Here is a 16,362-nt window from a genome sequence, read left to right as displayed (position 1 = left end):
TAAACTGTAAATATGAGCATTTTCGGCTCAATAGCTCCCAGGTCATGTGACCTATTGACCCCAAAGTAGTCTAGAATGATAGTGCTGTCAATGATGGTCAACATACACCACTTAGTATTTGCTTTAAGGTCTTAATATATTTTAAATGATTTTTAAAGTGTAAATATGAGCATTTTTTGCTCAATAGCTTTGAGGTCATGTGACCTATTGACCCCAAAGCAGTCTAGAATGATAGTGCTATCAAGGATGGTCAACATACACCACTTAGTATTTGCTTTAAGGTCTTAATATATTTTAAATGATTTTTAAAGTGTAAATATGAGCATTTTCGCTCAATAGCTTTGAGGTCATGTGACCTATTGACCCCAAAGCAGTCTAGAATGATAGTGCTATCAAGGATGGTCAACATACACCACTTAGTATTTGCTTTAAGGTCTTAATATATTTTAAATGATTTTTAAAGTGTAAATATTAGCATTTTTGCTCAATAGCTTTGCGGTCATGTGACCTATTGACCCCAAAGTAGTCTAGAATGATAGTGCTATCAAGGATGGTCAACATACACCACTTAGTATTTGCTTTAAGGTCTTAATATATTTTAAATGATTTTTAAAGTGTAAATATTAGCATTTTCGCTCAATAGCTTTGAGGTCATGTGACCTATTGACCCCAAAGCAGTCTAGAATGATAGTGCTATCAAGGATGGTCAACATACACCACTTAGTATTTGCTTTAAGGTCTTAATATATTTTAAATGATTTTTAAAGTGTAAATATGAGCATTTTCGCTCAATAGCTTTGAGGTCATGTGACCTATTGACCCCAAAGCAGTCTAGAATGATAGTGCTATCAAGGATGGTCAACATACACCACTTAGTATTTGCTTTAAGGTCTTAATATATTTTAAATGATTTTTAAAGTGTAAATATTAGCATTTTTGCTCAATAGCTTTGCGGTCATGTGACCTATTGACCCCAAAGTAGTCTAGAATGATAGTGCTATCAAGGATGGTCAACATACACCACTTAGTATTTGCTTTAAGGTCTTAATATATTTTAAATGATTTTTAAAGTGTAAATATTAGCATTTTCGCTCAATAGCTTTGAGGTCATGTGACCTATTGACCCCAAAGTAGTCTAGAATGATAGTGCTGTCAAGGATGGTCAACATACACCACTTAGTATTTGCTTTAAGGTCTTAATATATTTTAAATGATTTTTAAAGTGTAAATATGAGCATTTTCGGCTCAATAGCTCCCAGGTCATGTGACCTATTGACCCCAAAGTAGTCTAGAATGATAGTGCTATCAAGGATGGTCAACATACACCACTTAGTATTTGCTTTAAGGTCTTAATATATTTTAAATGATTTTTAAACTGTAAATATTAGCATTTTCGCTCAATAGCTTTGAGGTCATGTGACCTATTGACCCCAAAGTAGTCTAGAATGATAGTGCTGTCAAGGATGGTCAACATACACCACTTAGTATTTGCTTTAAGGTCTTAATATATTTTAAATTATTTTTAAAGTGTAAATATTAGCATTTTCGGCTCAATAGCTCCCAGGTCATGTGACCTATTGACCCCAAAGTAGTCTAGAATGATAGTGCTATCAAGGATGGTCAACATACACCACTTAGTATTTGCTTTAAGGTCTTAATATATTTTAAATGATTTTTAAAGTGTAAATATTAGCATTTTCGCTCAATAGCTTTGAGGTCATGTGACCTATTGACCCCAAAGTAGTCTAGAATGATAGTGCTGTCAAGGATGGTCAACATACACCACTTAGTATTTGCTTTAAGGTCTTAATATATTTTAAATGATTTTTAAACTGTAAATATTAGCATTTTCGCTCAATAGCTTTGAGGTCATGTGACCTATTGACCCCAAAGTAGTCTAGAATGATAGTGCTGTCAAGGATGGTCAACATACACCACTTAGTATTTTCTTTAAGGTCTTAATATATTTTAAATGATTTTTAAAGTGTAAATATGAGCATTTTTTGCTCAATAGCTTTGAGGTCATGTGACCTATTGACCCCAAAGCAGTCCAGAATGATAGTGCTATCAAGGATGGTCAACATACACCACTTAGTATTTGCTTTAAGGCCTCAGTATATGTTTATTAGCACAGACAGACAGACAGACAGACAGATAGATAGATAGATAGATAGATAGATAGATAGATAGAAAAAACTGTTTTCAACTCCATACATTCCAAGGTATTTATTTAGTGTAAATGTTAGCAGTATACCCCGATAGTTTACAGTTAACGTGAATCAGTTTCTTAAAACATCACTTGATAATACACATTTAAATTCGTGCTTTTATTTTGTGAACCGGGAATAATTTCCTTGCAGCAGTACGCTTGCATTTACCGTAAACTGACGGTAGGTGCGCACTGAAAATGTAGGAGCGGCTGGCTTGACTACGCTAAAACGAGAGGCGGCTGGCTTGACCGCAGTCCACCAGCCGCAGGTCCCGGTACCGCTCCGGTACTTCCCACTTAGTTTTGTTTACTTCCTGGCAGTAATAGCCGGGTCGGACCCTGGCAGACATCTTATTTTTTTTTATCAAATAACAATCAAGACACACACAAGAAGCTCCCCTTTGATCCTTTAGTCTCTTCCGGTGCTACACACCCATTGTCCCAGATCCCACCTATGCGCTCGCCGCGGTGGTTGCGCAGCTCTGCTCAGGGCGCACCCAGGTCACCAAAAGCCACTCCCGAGTCCTGCTGGAGACCAGTAATTAAAGGTAAAGAATAAAACTAAAACATGAGACGATCATGAGCTGACAGCGTGACGCGCACAGTTTGGATAAAAACATACAAAACACAATATACTCTGATGATAAACGACTCTGTAGAGAAAATCCTCTGTACTGTGCGTTGCTGCAGTGGAAGAACACATTTCTGGACTTGCTGAAACATGACCTCAACTGACGCGCAGAGGTGTAATCAAACCCAAATATATGCTTTAAGAAATTCTTGACTGAAGGGGAAAAGGCGCGTCAGAAACAAACAGATAATGCTTGACTTTAAGCTCAGTGTCTGCAAGTTTCAGTGCAGTAAGAAACAGAAATGAATGAATCACATGGAAGTACATTTCAAGTCAGAAATGGCACAATGTTTGTTGAAAGCTCAGTTTATTTGAAAACGCTAAAACAGAGAAGTCATTTTATACACACACACACACACACACACACATATATATATATATATATATATATATATATATATATCAACATACTATTTCCATTTGTTGTTCGTGTTTTATTTGACAGAACTTTGTCAAACTGGACGACTATTCCTGGATCTAGATTAGCTGAGTTATAATCAGCAATGATGACCTTATATGAGCCCTTTAAAATTAATTCATGAATTCCCCTTTTTACAAAATCCTTGCTTGTGGCTCAGTAAAACATAAAACAGTACAATATAACATCCAGATCTAAGCTTCTTTCAGTGAACTGATAGTTTTGATGCAGAATGATCATATTAGGTATCAGAAAACATAGCGTGTGGTTCGGTCTATAGATGAACTACAACAGCATCAAAAGGCGAAGCCTTTAAAGAATTTATTGTGCGCGTTTATGTATTGCAGCTTTTTAAAAGTCAAATGCAATAACTCTCTTTCACCCACAGATATCATTTTTCTCTCACTCACAAACATACAATTTGGTGAGTTGAAGCGACACCTCATAGCTTGTCAGAGTCAGTCATGTCCCTGCTGGACTTGCTGCCTGACTCATCATTAATAGCTAAAGAAACACCTAACAGACTGGTAAGACGTTGAGCTGAAGGAAACAAAATAGAGTTCTTTCGGTTAAATTTTATACAGGCAAAAATATGGGATAAGAACCCGTACTTTGTTTTTTGTTGACAGATCTCACATTCAGGGTCCTCCACAGAAAGTCCACATAGAGATGACTCAGCAAATCCCTTATCTACTAAAGAACCTTTGACATTAAAACTCACTGCAAGATCCTGTTCCAAGTTAAAACCTAAAGCCCAAGAAGAAACATGTCAACTCAACATCATCTGTCTGCTTTGTGTCATCTTGCTATCCTATGAAAAGTCGGTTCTCTTTTTAGCTTCCTTGATGCTGCCAGCTGAAGATAAACAGAAAGTTGGACAGTGAGTAAAAAAGTGGGGAAGGATATTAAAAAAAACTGTCAAACTGTCTTGTTCCTTCAGGCAGGAAAGCAAAGAATCAAGGAAGCTATTACGAAGATCATGTGACGCAGATTTTGTGGGCCCACGCTGGGGGCTTGCTGTCATAAGGCACCGGGTCTCTGGTTGCTGATGTAGACGCTTCTTGCTGTTGCTCTTCACCTTCGTCCCTTTCTCCCTGTGCAGTGGCACCATGTCCACCCACCCAAGCAGGAAGCTCCAGACCTGGCTGAGAGGAGAAAGGTTTCTCCAGAACCTTGAGGACCCGCAGGACCTGCAGCATGGGAAAGGATTCAGAATATTCTAATATTTATTTTGCTTTCCTAAGAAGTTCTGCAGAAACACTTTTTCTAGAGGAGGAACTATCTAATGCAGAACATTCTGGCTCTACAGTGAAATACTTTAAAAAGAAAAATCTAATTAATAAGAATAAACCAGAACCTGACCTCAGAGAAGTCCCCATTCTCAGCAGCCTCTATTGCATTCTGGGCAATGTAGTTCCTGAGCACCACACGAGGGTTGGTGCTGTCCATCACCCTCACCCTCTCCTCCTGCACGGCCTGCTCGTCGCTCTCCCCATCCAGTTCTCGAGCCAGACGTTTCCTGTGGTGGTGATAACACAAAACAGTCAGACTTACAGTAAAGGAACACAACACAATCAGCCACAACACATCATTTCCTCCCACTCCTCACTGTCCACCCTTTTATTATTTGCACTTCCATCCATCACCACCCACCACCAAAAAAAGAAAGAATCTCTCCTCTGGCCCATGCAGCCCCTCCCTGAGACTCTCCACTCCTGTTTTACCAGCCAACAGTTTTCCCTTCTCACCTCTTCCTAAAAAAGTCTCACCTGTAGTATTTAATCCATGAGGTCCACTCTTCGGCCTGCTTAGTTTTCAGCTCCTCCTGGTTGGTCTCCATCAGGTCTTTCAGTTTGCTGAGCCTGTCTAGCTGCCTTGCTATCGTCACCCTGTCCGAGATCATCTGGAACAGCGTTGGGTTGCTCTGAGCCATAGAGAGCAACATTGCCAGCTCACTGAAAACATAGTCGTTAAAGAACTTAATGGCACATTTGGGTAAATCATATAATAAATTATTATAGTAAAGAAAACTCAGTGTTGATAGATGCATAAAGAAGAGGAGGTCACTGGAAAAAAAGTATTTGGTAAGTACATTCACTTCCAGTCTCCTTTTACAAGCCTTTTATTGATTATCAGAACCACTTTGTTTCCCTCTGAGACTGGAACAGGAAGATCTGACTGCAAACTCCCAGAATTCAAACTATGGAAACATCTCAAAGATGCACCAAGAAGTATTTCTGACATAAAGATGGGAATTACATGAGTGACATGCGGCTGTTTTCACATGTCTCCAGTGTATCATGAGGCTGCACCGTCTTGGTGTTTGTTAAAAAATTTTCTCTGATTAATTATTTACCTTTAGCATGCTCATTAAAAAAAAACCAATTGTTTTCAGGCAAATATCAGACTCAAGCATTGTGATGCAATAACTTTCCCAGTACTACATTTCCAACTTTTCACTATTATATGAAACTCCACTAGTGCCACCTGGTGGCAGCACTTTGCTTTGCAGCAAATAAAACAAACTTTTGGACAGTCTGAACATAATACCAGGAACTCCCCCATGGTCTCTTCTAGATTTTCCTAAACATTTAAAGAGACTTAGATGTTCTAAGATGTTTCCAGATTTATTTAACTGCAATCATTCCTAATCTGGCATTGCTTTACATCTTGTAACTGTACAGCATAAAACAGATGACCTATTGTTTTTACTGGATGTGGCCTCATAGCTCACCGTGGATCCATAGTGGGTTGGTTGGCAGCCTTGAGCTCCACTAAGGAGGCACACTGCTCAAGGAGGAGGTCTGTTGCTTTCTTGATCGGTTCCTCTTCTCCCTCAGATTCTCCATCAGTGGGACAGGAAATGTGACTCAAGCTACGGAAAGTATTGGTGAAGTCAGCACCTGCAGGAGAGGAACAGAAAATGTTACTTTAATGTCTACTCATTTCACAAAAGGTTTTCTCACACTAAGCTCTAGTGCAATGCAATACAGACCGATGCCGGTCTTGGACTCCAATCCCACCTGTGTTGTGCATTGTCTGCAGGAGTTCAGTGATCAGCATCTCATCCTCAGGCTCCTCTTTCTTCAGCAAACCCAGCTTCTTCCTCATATTCTGCAGGTAGAAACTGTTGAATAAATTCAGATACTCGTCCATAACAGCCTCAGCACGCTCTGGTGGCAACTCCGGAGCAAGAGCCTCCGCCAGCTTAATCAGGTTCCACCTGCAGATATCCGGCTGGGCCTGGTAGGAGTATCGGCCAGAGTTGTCGGATGCGTTACAAATGAAATCTGGATCAAACCTGAGATGGATGAGGAAAGTTCAAATGTGTCACATATAGTTTAAATACAGATACTGTTGAACTGTCATTTCACCTACAAACTTTTTAAATACTCTAAATAAATGAACCCACTTGAGCATTAACACTGATATGTCTGACCTGTCCATGAAGCCATATGGACCATAGTCCAGTGTGAGTCCCAAGATGCTCATGTTGTCTGTGTTCAGGACTCCATGACAGAATCCTACACACTGCCACTGAGCCACAAGCCGAGCCGTACGATGCATCACCTGCACAGCCAGGCAGCACAGATCACAGCATTTCTTACTCAGTAGATAAGGAAAATGTCTAATAACTGATTCTTTAATTATCTTAATCTGACAGAGACCAAAGGGCACAGAGACTCTGCTTAAATGTACAGCATGCTGATTTAGCTCATTCTTAAGAACATATTAATTTGATGTGCTGCTAAAGTGCAGTTTTATCATCTTAGATTTCCATATTTACAACAGTGAGTGTGTGTCTCTCATGGGGTCTGACCTCTCTAAAGAAAGCCACGTTCCTCTCTACCCTGTCTGGGTAGTTCTGCTGGATTTCAGGGTAAAACATCTCAATGACATAGTCCATCATCTGACCTCGGATCTCATCACGTCCATAGCTGGGACCCTGGCGGCCTGTGAATTCATCGGCTTGCTTGAAGATCTCAAAGGATCCAAACCTTCACGGACAGCGTAACACAACCAATCATCTGAAGAAGCTAGGAAAAAAATTCACTGATAGATAAAATGTGGATCCATCTGTTCTCACCTGAGGAAGGTGGGAGCAATGCGGAGGACCACTGAGCATTTCTCATGGCGGGGGTCCCCGCTGTAGTACACATCCCGTACAACCCTGCTGTCAGAGGTGACCACAGAGCCTGCTCTGGTTGTGGGCACACCCAAGAAGAACATTGCCTCACTGCACAGGAACTCTCTTATGCTGGAGCGCAGGACCTTACGGCCATCAGCTTGTCTGAGGAGAAGAAAAATAGAAAACACACTGTAAATATAATATATAAAAAAATGTGCATTTGTCGAACCATGGAAAACAAACACAGTACACATCTGACTGATACCAAATCTGTTACCTGGAATAGGGAGTAAGCCCTGCTCCTTTCACCTGGATCTCCCACCGACCGCTCGGGTTTTCCCGGAGCAGCTCGGGATCTTGGCCTGATGGCACCTTCACCTCTCCTAGGTAGCAGGCAGCCCCGTCTCCCAACTGTCCGGCAAACTGGCCGAACTGGTGACCACAGTAGCAGTGAGCCGCAGGCTCGGATCCAGGCATAACTTTGGATCCGCTGAGATACTCCGGCCCGAGAGGGTCGTTCATGACCTCCTGTCCTTCGAGACCAAGCAGCTCCAGGGCTTCATGTGACACAGCCACGAACCGAGGCTTGGTCAGCGGTTGAGGCTTCACGCGTGAGAAACACGCTCCTTTTACCTGCCGCACCCCCGGCTCCTCGGACGGGTCCATGGGAAGTTTCTTGAGAACGACATTATCAAAGTCGAGCCGCTCCAGTGGGGAACGACTTATTACCAAACCCATGTCCTCCATTCCTACAGACCCGAGGAGTCTGAACACGGCCACGCGTGAAAGGAAGATGCGTGACGGCCCCAGCCGAGGTCCAAAGTGAGCCATCCAAACTAGGCCATCTGTGTGTTGGTGTTCAGTGGCGCAGTTAGAACGACTTTAGTCTCTAGTCATGCTTTCATAATCCCGCACAGCGGATGTTTTCGAGACGGCGTTGAGTTACACTATCATTTGTTCGACTGGAAACAAACGCGAAAGGGGAACGATGTAAGCCTAAAACATTTCAAAACAAGATATCATTTAAACAGATCTAATATTTCTAAAATATTATGTTCCAATCATTATTTTACCAGTTTTAAGACATAAACAAACAAATAAATAAATAAATTTAGAATCAAATATATATGAACTTGGAATAATTTTCTGACAGAGTAACAGACTCAGTGTTCAATATTGAAAATATAACACAAAGAAATTAGAAAGCAAATATTACAACAAGTACAGACATCCAGTTTTCTTTGGGATTTTCAAGCATACAGTAGAATTGCAAATTATGTGAGATGGAAGAAAGACAAATTTTGAGTTTGCATTATGTAGCAGAGGAACAGCCTAGACTACATCCGACCATCACTTTACTCCCTATGTATTAAAAAGAATTTATTTATCAATTGGAAGACAGATAATCCAAAATAACTAACAGTGTGGATAGCTGGCACATGGTTTGTTTATGTTTCTAAGATTAATCAAACAGCATACATTAATTACCTTTGTTTAAAAAGAGGTAAAGTGATGAAAGTACCTTGTCATATCACCCATGAATACATCTCCAGTAAACAGCGTAGTGTACACAAAGTCTCAAGAAAAATCTTACCTGGAAATTGATGATGACTTTACAATCATGCAATTATATACTTTGAGAATTAAAACTTTCTCATCTCCAATATGACATGTTATTCCGGGGATCCAACCGCATCAATATTGTTTTTCTAATTTTTTGTTTGTTTTTTTAAAACATTTGAATAAAGATATGGATAACGGTTTGCGTTGGTAATTAGCTTAAGCAGAGGAGGCAATCTGAGGATCAAAGGCAGCAGTAATATCAAAGTAAGGCTTCATCTCCCCTTTTCTTGCCCAAACATTTCTGTTTACTTAAGCAGAAACATAAAAACTCATGATCTGCTGGGGTTTAATCCTTTAACTCAAGGAACACATAACTTCATTCTCATCATCTGATCTCACTGGAAAAAAATAATAATGCATATATCATGAATGTACAAACAGCTAATGTACTGACTGTCAGGAGGCTCTTGCATGATGATTTTACGTTGCATGCACTGATGTCAAGCAGAAACTCTTCCTCAAAGATGGAGCCAGTTAAATCCTTAATGTTAGTAAGGCTGCCGAATATTGGAAGTACAGTCACATAAACAAATGACAAGATTTTGCTCTGCTGTTTCTGAGGCATATTTAGGCCTGCCCTGTGTCATGCATCTATAAAATGGACAAGTTCCCATAAATGAGGCAGTTATAAGATAAAAATTCAGTAAACACAAACTAAATGTCTAAATGTATTAGAGTTGATTGCCCATCACCTAATGATAGACGTCACTGAGTGAGACTTTTTATATCCAACTCTTAGAGATGGACAATAAAGTTTTTTTTCTTTTTTTTTTTTTTTTATTGAATCTAAGGAAAGTGACATTATAAAATAGGCCTCACATGTAATAACATGTAAACATGTAATATACATGTATACATATGTAAGAACTTTGAACTGACCTTCAGTGTTTGTAAGACGAATAATGATGCAAATGGTTGCCATGCTTTCAACAGTAGCCCTTACAGGATCCAGCTTACAGAATCGGAGGCACTTGACTGTTAACCCAGTACAACCTGATGCAATTAATACCTTTCAAGCTTAATGTGGAATGTACATCACATTAGAATTTTTAAGACACGCATTTATATTCTTCTAAAAAAATTGATAAATATAAGGGGGAAAGTCAAATAATTTACAATAAAGCAAAATGTTTAGCCTCCTAATGGTTTTTATGTCATGTTTCTAGTTTCTTTAGAGGTTACAAAAGATAGTTTTCTTGAACAATTTTTAGTTTTCCACCACACCCTCAGGTTTTAGAAGGTTGCTTAAAATAAAGCCTTAGGTCATAATGGGTCAAGTTAGAAGGTAAAGCAATCAATAAAATGTATTAAACTAATGCTGAATGGGATTTTAGAGAAATATGAGCATATTTATGACAATAAATAAATCAAGAATTGGGCGCTTGAAAGTCAGCCTTCCAGTTCAGCCTTTTTTTTTTAGATAGGTACCTTTACACCACATGGGTTAGTCTACGCATTTACTCACATTAGTCCAATTTGTTTGCAGTTAACTGGCATATGTTACTTTCTTGTCACTTCCACAGGATGTATACATGAAACAAGATGGTAACAGTCTCTTTTAAAGTGCTGGACTTGAATGGGCCAATCACCAACAATCTGGTTGGCACCAACAGAGAGAGGGTCTGGGAAACAGCCTCAAAAAATTAGCTTCTTTATATCAGAGTAGGTGACAGAGGATCATTGAAATGACAAAATTAAAACTTTTCATGGGCATGATTAGAGAATCAGAGATGATTCTTATCTGAAATTTTTACAAAAATGAAGTATTTAAACAAAATATGCAAAAGTACTGTTGTGGTTTCTTTGGCAGTACAGCCCTGTTGTGTCCACCCAGACATCAATAAGAGGCGAGGGGCTCTTAACCCCGTGAAGTCCTTGTTAGTCCAAAGTGTGGGCTGGTGAACCTGTTACTCCAGCCTTGCCTCCGGTTATTAAGGCCCTTGGTGATAAATGCATTGTTTTGATAGATCAAAGGTCAGAGATGGCTTTTAGAGGACCAGCTGGGTCAAGCAGGAGGTGGTCGCAGTGTCTCCAGCAATGACTGGACTGCAGGTAAAGACAATAAGGCTCTACCTAAACCTCCTCCAGCACGGTAGCAGGCATATCCCAGCATCCCCATCATGATGCCCTTCATGACTGTGCGCAACACCCAGCTGAAACGCGAGGGGGGTGCAACACTGAGAAAGACAATTTAGGACAGCAGTCAAACTCACTTACAGACTTTTTACATAATATCCATTGCTCGTAGTATCCAAACAACTCAGAAAACATACCTCATAATTTCACTGATGTTGAGCTCCTTATCCCAGTTTCGTTCAATACCAGGGACATGACCCATCCCTACGACTCCCACCACCACAGCAGGCACTTCTACAGAATGAATAAAATAATCCGTTCAATAATCTACAATCTCAAATTTTCCATGAATTAATCATTGATGAGGCTAAAGGTTATCCCCAATGTGGGTCTGAGAAGAATTTAACAGCATCTAAAAGATAAATATAGTATTCATGAGGAAGCTATAACATAAATAATAAATATAAAGCTTGAACTGATGTCAAACTGTAACATAAATAAATTGCAATTTATGCTAATTAAATACATTTGTAATTGTTAAGATGATAAAAAAGCAACATCAGAGTGACAAATGTCATAAATATATATAAATCTATACAACTGCACTCAAAACTAAACCAAAAGGTGCCATATGGGATTTTTGTTTGTTTCAGATATGTAAAACGCACTCTCGGCACTAGAGGGGGACTCCACACAGCGTGTAGCCTGGCGGAGTGTGTGCGTGAGGTAGATGTCTCTTTCAGCCACGATGGTTTGGTGCAGAGCAGGAAACTCGCCGATCATCTCTGACATGGTTTGTTCCAGCAAGTCTTTCTGTTTGCACTTCTCTACGTCCTCTTTACTGAAACATGACAAACATTTTTATCTAAGTCAACTGGAGGTCACAGAGAGTCAAAGTTTACTGTGCAAATAGTGTTTAAGTTACACCACTGTATGATGAAGAAATCTGGGAAAATAACCAAAATGCATAGATCCAGATGTGCAGTTAAAACAAAACAAATTAGCATCCACTTCTCTTCAGAGAAAACGAAAACTTCCAACACCAACACACCACAATACGAACTTTCTGATGTAAATTTGACCTTGTAGGTTAAGATAAACAAGGGTGGTGAAAATGGCTTTCAATCATATAACCAATAAAGGTCCTCAAAGAAAATGTTATTTTATACATCAGAAAATTTCACAACCATTTCACGCTTCAATCACAGAAATATCCAGGAAGATGAAGATACCGCCACTTTGTGCAGGAAGCTTTCAGTTAAATACAGCACTCGTGGTTAAAAATAGAAAAAGAAAAATTGGCAGAGCTGCATTCAAAATAGAAATGTGTGGGTGCACACTGAATAATTCTAAAGAAATCATACAGATAGATATCCATGTTTATAAAAACATCATGAAACTTTTGTGTTATAAGAAGAATATTTTCTACTGTTTCCATAATTTCTGCATATTAAAAAAAAGTCTTAGATGAGTATTTTAACTTTTTTTTTAATCTCTATTTCTTCAAAAGTGAAATGTAATAAGCCCACTAAGTTCCAGTAATCTCCCTTTCAAAAATCACAATTTCATGCTTTTGAAAAAGTATTTTTATCTGCGTGTCATTTTTCATGTGAATGGGAATGTAGACTAATAAAATAGAACGTCACAGCTTTGAAATCCAGCTAAAAGATAAAATAAATATTAATATTTTTCTTAAACTGCATCATCAATCAGTAATTACTCAGTGTTTTGTGGCACAGAGTTAAAAAGAAAATTAGCATAGTTTATACCTGATTGGATCCGACAAAAAGCAAAGACCCCAGGCTAGCCGAGCTTTCTGCCACAGACTGAGAGCAGCTATGGCCCTTTTGAACGTCACTGGGATTGGCCTGTCTCCAAGATGAAATTTACAAAATGGTACTCGTCCAGCCTGTGTAGAAAGAAGTACTTCAATATTAAGGAGAGAGAGAGACTAAATTAAACATATTAAACGGATGGCTTACCTCTTTGAAGGCTTCCCTAAACTCTCCTCCAGGTGCCATTCCTAGCTGTTCTGTGATGTGAGCAGATACTTTGAGCAGGAGAATCTGCATCAGGCCAGACATCAGGCCATTCTGACAGAGGAAATAAACAGAAGGCCTTCAGCTGTCATTATTTATAAAATACAAAAATACTGGGTTCTGCAAGACAGATGCAAAATCTCAGACCAAAACAAACAGTGAAAACCCACAAAGAAACTTAACTTGGATTTCTATAAGCAGCTTACAATTATCTGGGAAAACCAGAGCAAGTTTGACACTAGCCTTATACCTTACTTTGTAATGTGTTTTACTCCAACAGTGCAGTGTTTTTTTTTAAAGAGGAAGTATCTACATGTTCAATGCACAGGAGTGACTTGCATGCATTAACACATACGCACATTCTAACTACAGTTACAACACATTAAACAGAGTAAACCTTTAAACCCCCCCATAGCAAACAGTATTTTACTGCTGTGTAAAAATTCCAAATATCAGATACCTTTTAGTTTTCTGGCATCTATACAAGTTCTTAACATCTGCTTAGATTTTGGTTATCCGAGAAAGATTACACTCAAGATTGGTCTTGGAGGTTAAATATCTTTAACCATCTGACACAACTCTAGTTCCTGCTGATTCATCTTTAGCTTTATAACTTTGCAGTGACATAGTTTGATAATTGATTAGACAAAATGTGACAAAAAGCTGTTTTCTAACACTTTACTTTTGCATCATAATCTCCATTAACAACTACTTCATGCTGCAATCAGCTTCGCAGTACCACAAAACACCATTATGGTTTTATTTAGATTATGGTATGACCTCAGTCTTTGTTCCATTATGACTCTTCCATGCCTCCACCTGTGTTCTCTTCACTCATTTTATTTGTTCTTGTTTTTCATACCACCACTGTTTTTTCCATCATCGTGAAAGTCTGACCTGTTTGATTGCTTGCTGAACCTTATCCAAGTTAATGTCTTTGGCTTCCCTCAGCAGTGTATTCTCATCCATCCTTAACATCGACACCCTGTACTGGCACAGCTCCACCACTACAACGTCTGGCTGTACAGCGCGAATCGTCTGCAAGAGAGAGAGAGAGAGAGAGAGAGAGAGAATGGGTATGAGAGATAAGACACGGGCACAAAGTATAACAGCAGCAGATAATAAGTGAGGGGAAAAAAAGCCAATATGCTTTGGGAAAGGAAGTAAAGACAAAAGGAATCAAAGACAAGATTATGCCTGACAAAATAGGTTTACCAATCTAATTACATTTATCCAAACAGGCCAAGTCCTTATCACTTGTGTTATGTTATAACAATATTCATAGAATTATGCACATCATTTCACAGACAGTTCACTACATACGTATCACGTTTCAAGAATGTGTGAAAAGATCTGCACAAATCCTTTCTTTATTTTCTTTTATCTCCCACCCACTTCACTGGCTCACCATGGCCACATCCTTTTTGCTGCTGTCACTGAAATGGGCAGTTCCCACCAAGTACAGGAGGCTGCCATCAGGGGCAGTAAGACGGGTCACAGTCTCTGGGAGGTCAGGAGAGGTCTGCCGGCGTTGGGCTCGCAACTGCCAAAGCATCTCCATTGTTTCCCCATCCGCTAAATGGAGTTGTAGAGACAGTTGATGACCAAACTGAACTATTTGTAACCACCATCACATTCTGAATGAAGCACTTATTTCTATTTTACAGATAATTCAAGAAATTTATCAACTAGAATTGTGGCAGCTAAGGTTAAAAATGGCATTAAAGAGGATCCATGTAGCAAAACCGTGAGCATCACAAAAGCATTCAAGGTGTGATGTGGTACAATGTGGAAATGATCAAACATTCTTTCACAAAGCTGTACCACACAATAATAAAAGTACTTAAACTTTATGGAAAACCATATTTGCATTCAGTGTATTGACAGGGGTTGGTTGATTATGACAAAAGTGGTATTTACTATTATTTTAGTCAAAAATCAACATTTTTAAACATAATTACTCACTGACTTTGGAAAGTCAGAAAGTTGTTCTTGAACCTGGGGGAAACATTTCTACTATTAGCTGTTAAACCTCTGGAAAACTGTTCATCCAACTACACTGGTTTTTTCTTTCATTTAGACTCAATAAGAAAGAACTTACCGAGCCCTGGAGGTATACAAGGCGGATCATCTTGTAAAGGATTCTCTGATGGCCCAACTGACTCATCCTGAGAAACATCAAAATAACACACAATAGCAAACACTGAAGGCATGTTTATCCCTGAAAAAGATTAAGAGATTAATCCTGGCTAAGGCCCGACAGCTTGAGAAAGATGGGGCAACTGCTCATAATTTGAAACTCAGACAAAACTTGAGGAGGTTAGCAAGAAAACAGTAGATTGCACGACAATAAAATACGTTCTCACTGTTTAACACAAACGTGAACATGTTCCTTTTTGTTTTTCTCCTCACCTCTTGATTGTTGTCTTGGTCCATGTCTGAAGTAGTGCAAGCTGTGTGCGACAGAGGGCAGAGTGGAGACTGGTTCACACCAGACAGCTTGTGGTACACACTGTGAGGCGTTCACTGACAGCTAGACACTCAATGACTGCTGACGTTGCTTTATGCGTAACAGTAACGGCTGCTGATTTTCCTAAACGTATCTTTCAGTTAAAAACAGCAAGTTTATTAAGGACAGTGGTGATTGTCACTGCTTTATTAGATCAAACATATAGCGTAATACGTGACGATGCCATGACACAACGAGTAAAGGTTGGGAAGCTTGACAGCTAAGGAAGAAGTGGGTTTGTCGAAATAATAACTAGAAACGAATTAAAAATTACTTTCAGCTATAAAACATAATTGAAATTTAGTTACTGAGGAGTCCATGGTTCAGCTAGCTCCCGGTTTATGTTGTAACTGCTAACTCAGGCTAATGTTAGCTAGTAAGTCCGATGGGAATTTAGTAGAATTATAATTTTTGAAACAACACAATTTCAGAAAACACGTAACCATTCTCTAATACAGTATATCGAGTTATGAAAACGATAGTTGTCCAATAATAATTAGCTGTTACTTACAAAGCCAGCCCGTCTGTCACACTGCTCACCGATACTACAGCAGAGAAGTGTACGGTCGAAACTGACAGCCGCAGTGCATTCTGGTACATGTAGTTATATATTACCAGGTCACCCACATTTAGTTTAGTAAAGAAAATGTTTTTAATTGTTTTCTTTTAGTATAACATTTCATAGATTACAATCAAAGTCTGAACTCCGAGTGTCAGAGGCTTATCTC

At 39.1% G+C, this 16,362-nt stretch overlaps 3 protein-coding genes across 4 annotated transcripts in view; all 3 read right to left on the bottom strand.

Moving 5' to 3' along the window:
* The window catches only part of mapk12a (mitogen-activated protein kinase 12a), a 16,339-nt gene extending 13,610 nt beyond the window's left edge, over nucleotides 1-2,729 (bottom strand). Inside the window, exon 1 of the mRNA XM_041996427.1 lies at nucleotides 2,470-2,729. Within this exon, the coding sequence (XP_041852361.1) occupies nucleotides 2,470-2,559 (90 nt within the window). The 5' untranslated portion in view covers nucleotides 2,560-2,729. The remainder of the gene's footprint in view (nucleotides 1-2,469) is intronic.
* Nucleotides 2,730-3,106: 377 nt separating this feature from the next.
* selenoo1 (selenoprotein O1) lies at nucleotides 3,107-8,353 on the bottom strand. The gene is made up of 9 exons (XM_041996264.1): nucleotides 7,665-8,353; nucleotides 7,346-7,549; nucleotides 7,079-7,256; nucleotides 6,698-6,828; nucleotides 6,282-6,559; nucleotides 5,993-6,161; nucleotides 5,028-5,213; nucleotides 4,621-4,777; nucleotides 3,107-4,448 (listed from the first exon to the last, which is right to left on the bottom strand). Exons 1-9 carry the CDS (start codon nucleotides 8,216-8,218, stop codon nucleotides 4,227-4,229), a joined length of 2,079 nt encoding a protein of 692 aa, XP_041852198.1. The 5' UTR covers nucleotides 8,219-8,353; the 3' UTR covers nucleotides 3,107-4,226.
* Nucleotides 8,354-8,752: 399 nt separating this feature from the next.
* Nucleotides 8,753-16,217, bottom strand: trabd (TraB domain containing). 2 transcript variants are annotated; one of them, XM_041996271.1, is made up of 10 exons: nucleotides 16,146-16,217; nucleotides 15,538-15,578; nucleotides 15,227-15,293; nucleotides 14,534-14,700; nucleotides 14,023-14,163; nucleotides 13,069-13,179; nucleotides 12,856-12,995; nucleotides 11,755-11,927; nucleotides 11,284-11,380; nucleotides 8,753-11,187 (listed from the first exon to the last, which is right to left on the bottom strand). In XM_041996271.1, the coding sequence occupies exons 2-10, from the start codon at nucleotides 15,559-15,561 to the stop codon at nucleotides 11,016-11,018; spliced, it is 1,092 nt and encodes a 363-aa protein (XP_041852205.1). In that variant the 5' UTR covers nucleotides 15,562-15,578; nucleotides 16,146-16,217; the 3' UTR covers nucleotides 8,753-11,015. The 2 variants fall into 2 exon arrangements, with proteins under 2 accessions (XP_041852205.1, XP_041852207.1); XM_041996273.1 differs by having other exon boundaries at nucleotides 15,538-15,728; nucleotides 16,146-16,195.
* Between the last annotated feature and the right edge of the window lie 145 nt (nucleotides 16,218-16,362).

The sequence above is a fragment of the Melanotaenia boesemani genome, chromosome 10 (genome assembly GCF_017639745.1).
Source record: "Melanotaenia boesemani isolate fMelBoe1 chromosome 10, fMelBoe1.pri, whole genome shotgun sequence".
Classification (NCBI taxonomy): Eukaryota; Metazoa; Chordata; class Actinopteri; order Atheriniformes; family Melanotaeniidae; genus Melanotaenia; species Melanotaenia boesemani.
The sequence above is the reverse complement of the archived record's forward strand: the minus strand, read 5'-3'. Positions and strand labels throughout refer to the sequence as shown.

Bases quoted from the DNA above. Each gene is read 5' to 3' on its own strand.
- trabd (XM_041996271.1), bottom strand. From the start codon at position 15,561: ATGGACCAAGACAACAATCAAGAG. The intron at 13,180-14,022 runs GTCAGACTTTCA...TTCCTCTGTCAG, and splicing joins TTCAGCAAGCAATCAAACAG to AATGGCCTGATGTCTGGCCT. The intron at 11,381-11,754 runs GTGCGTTTTACA...TTCATTCTGTAG, and splicing joins GTCCCCCTCTAGTGCCGAGA to AAGTGCCTGCTGTGGTGGTG.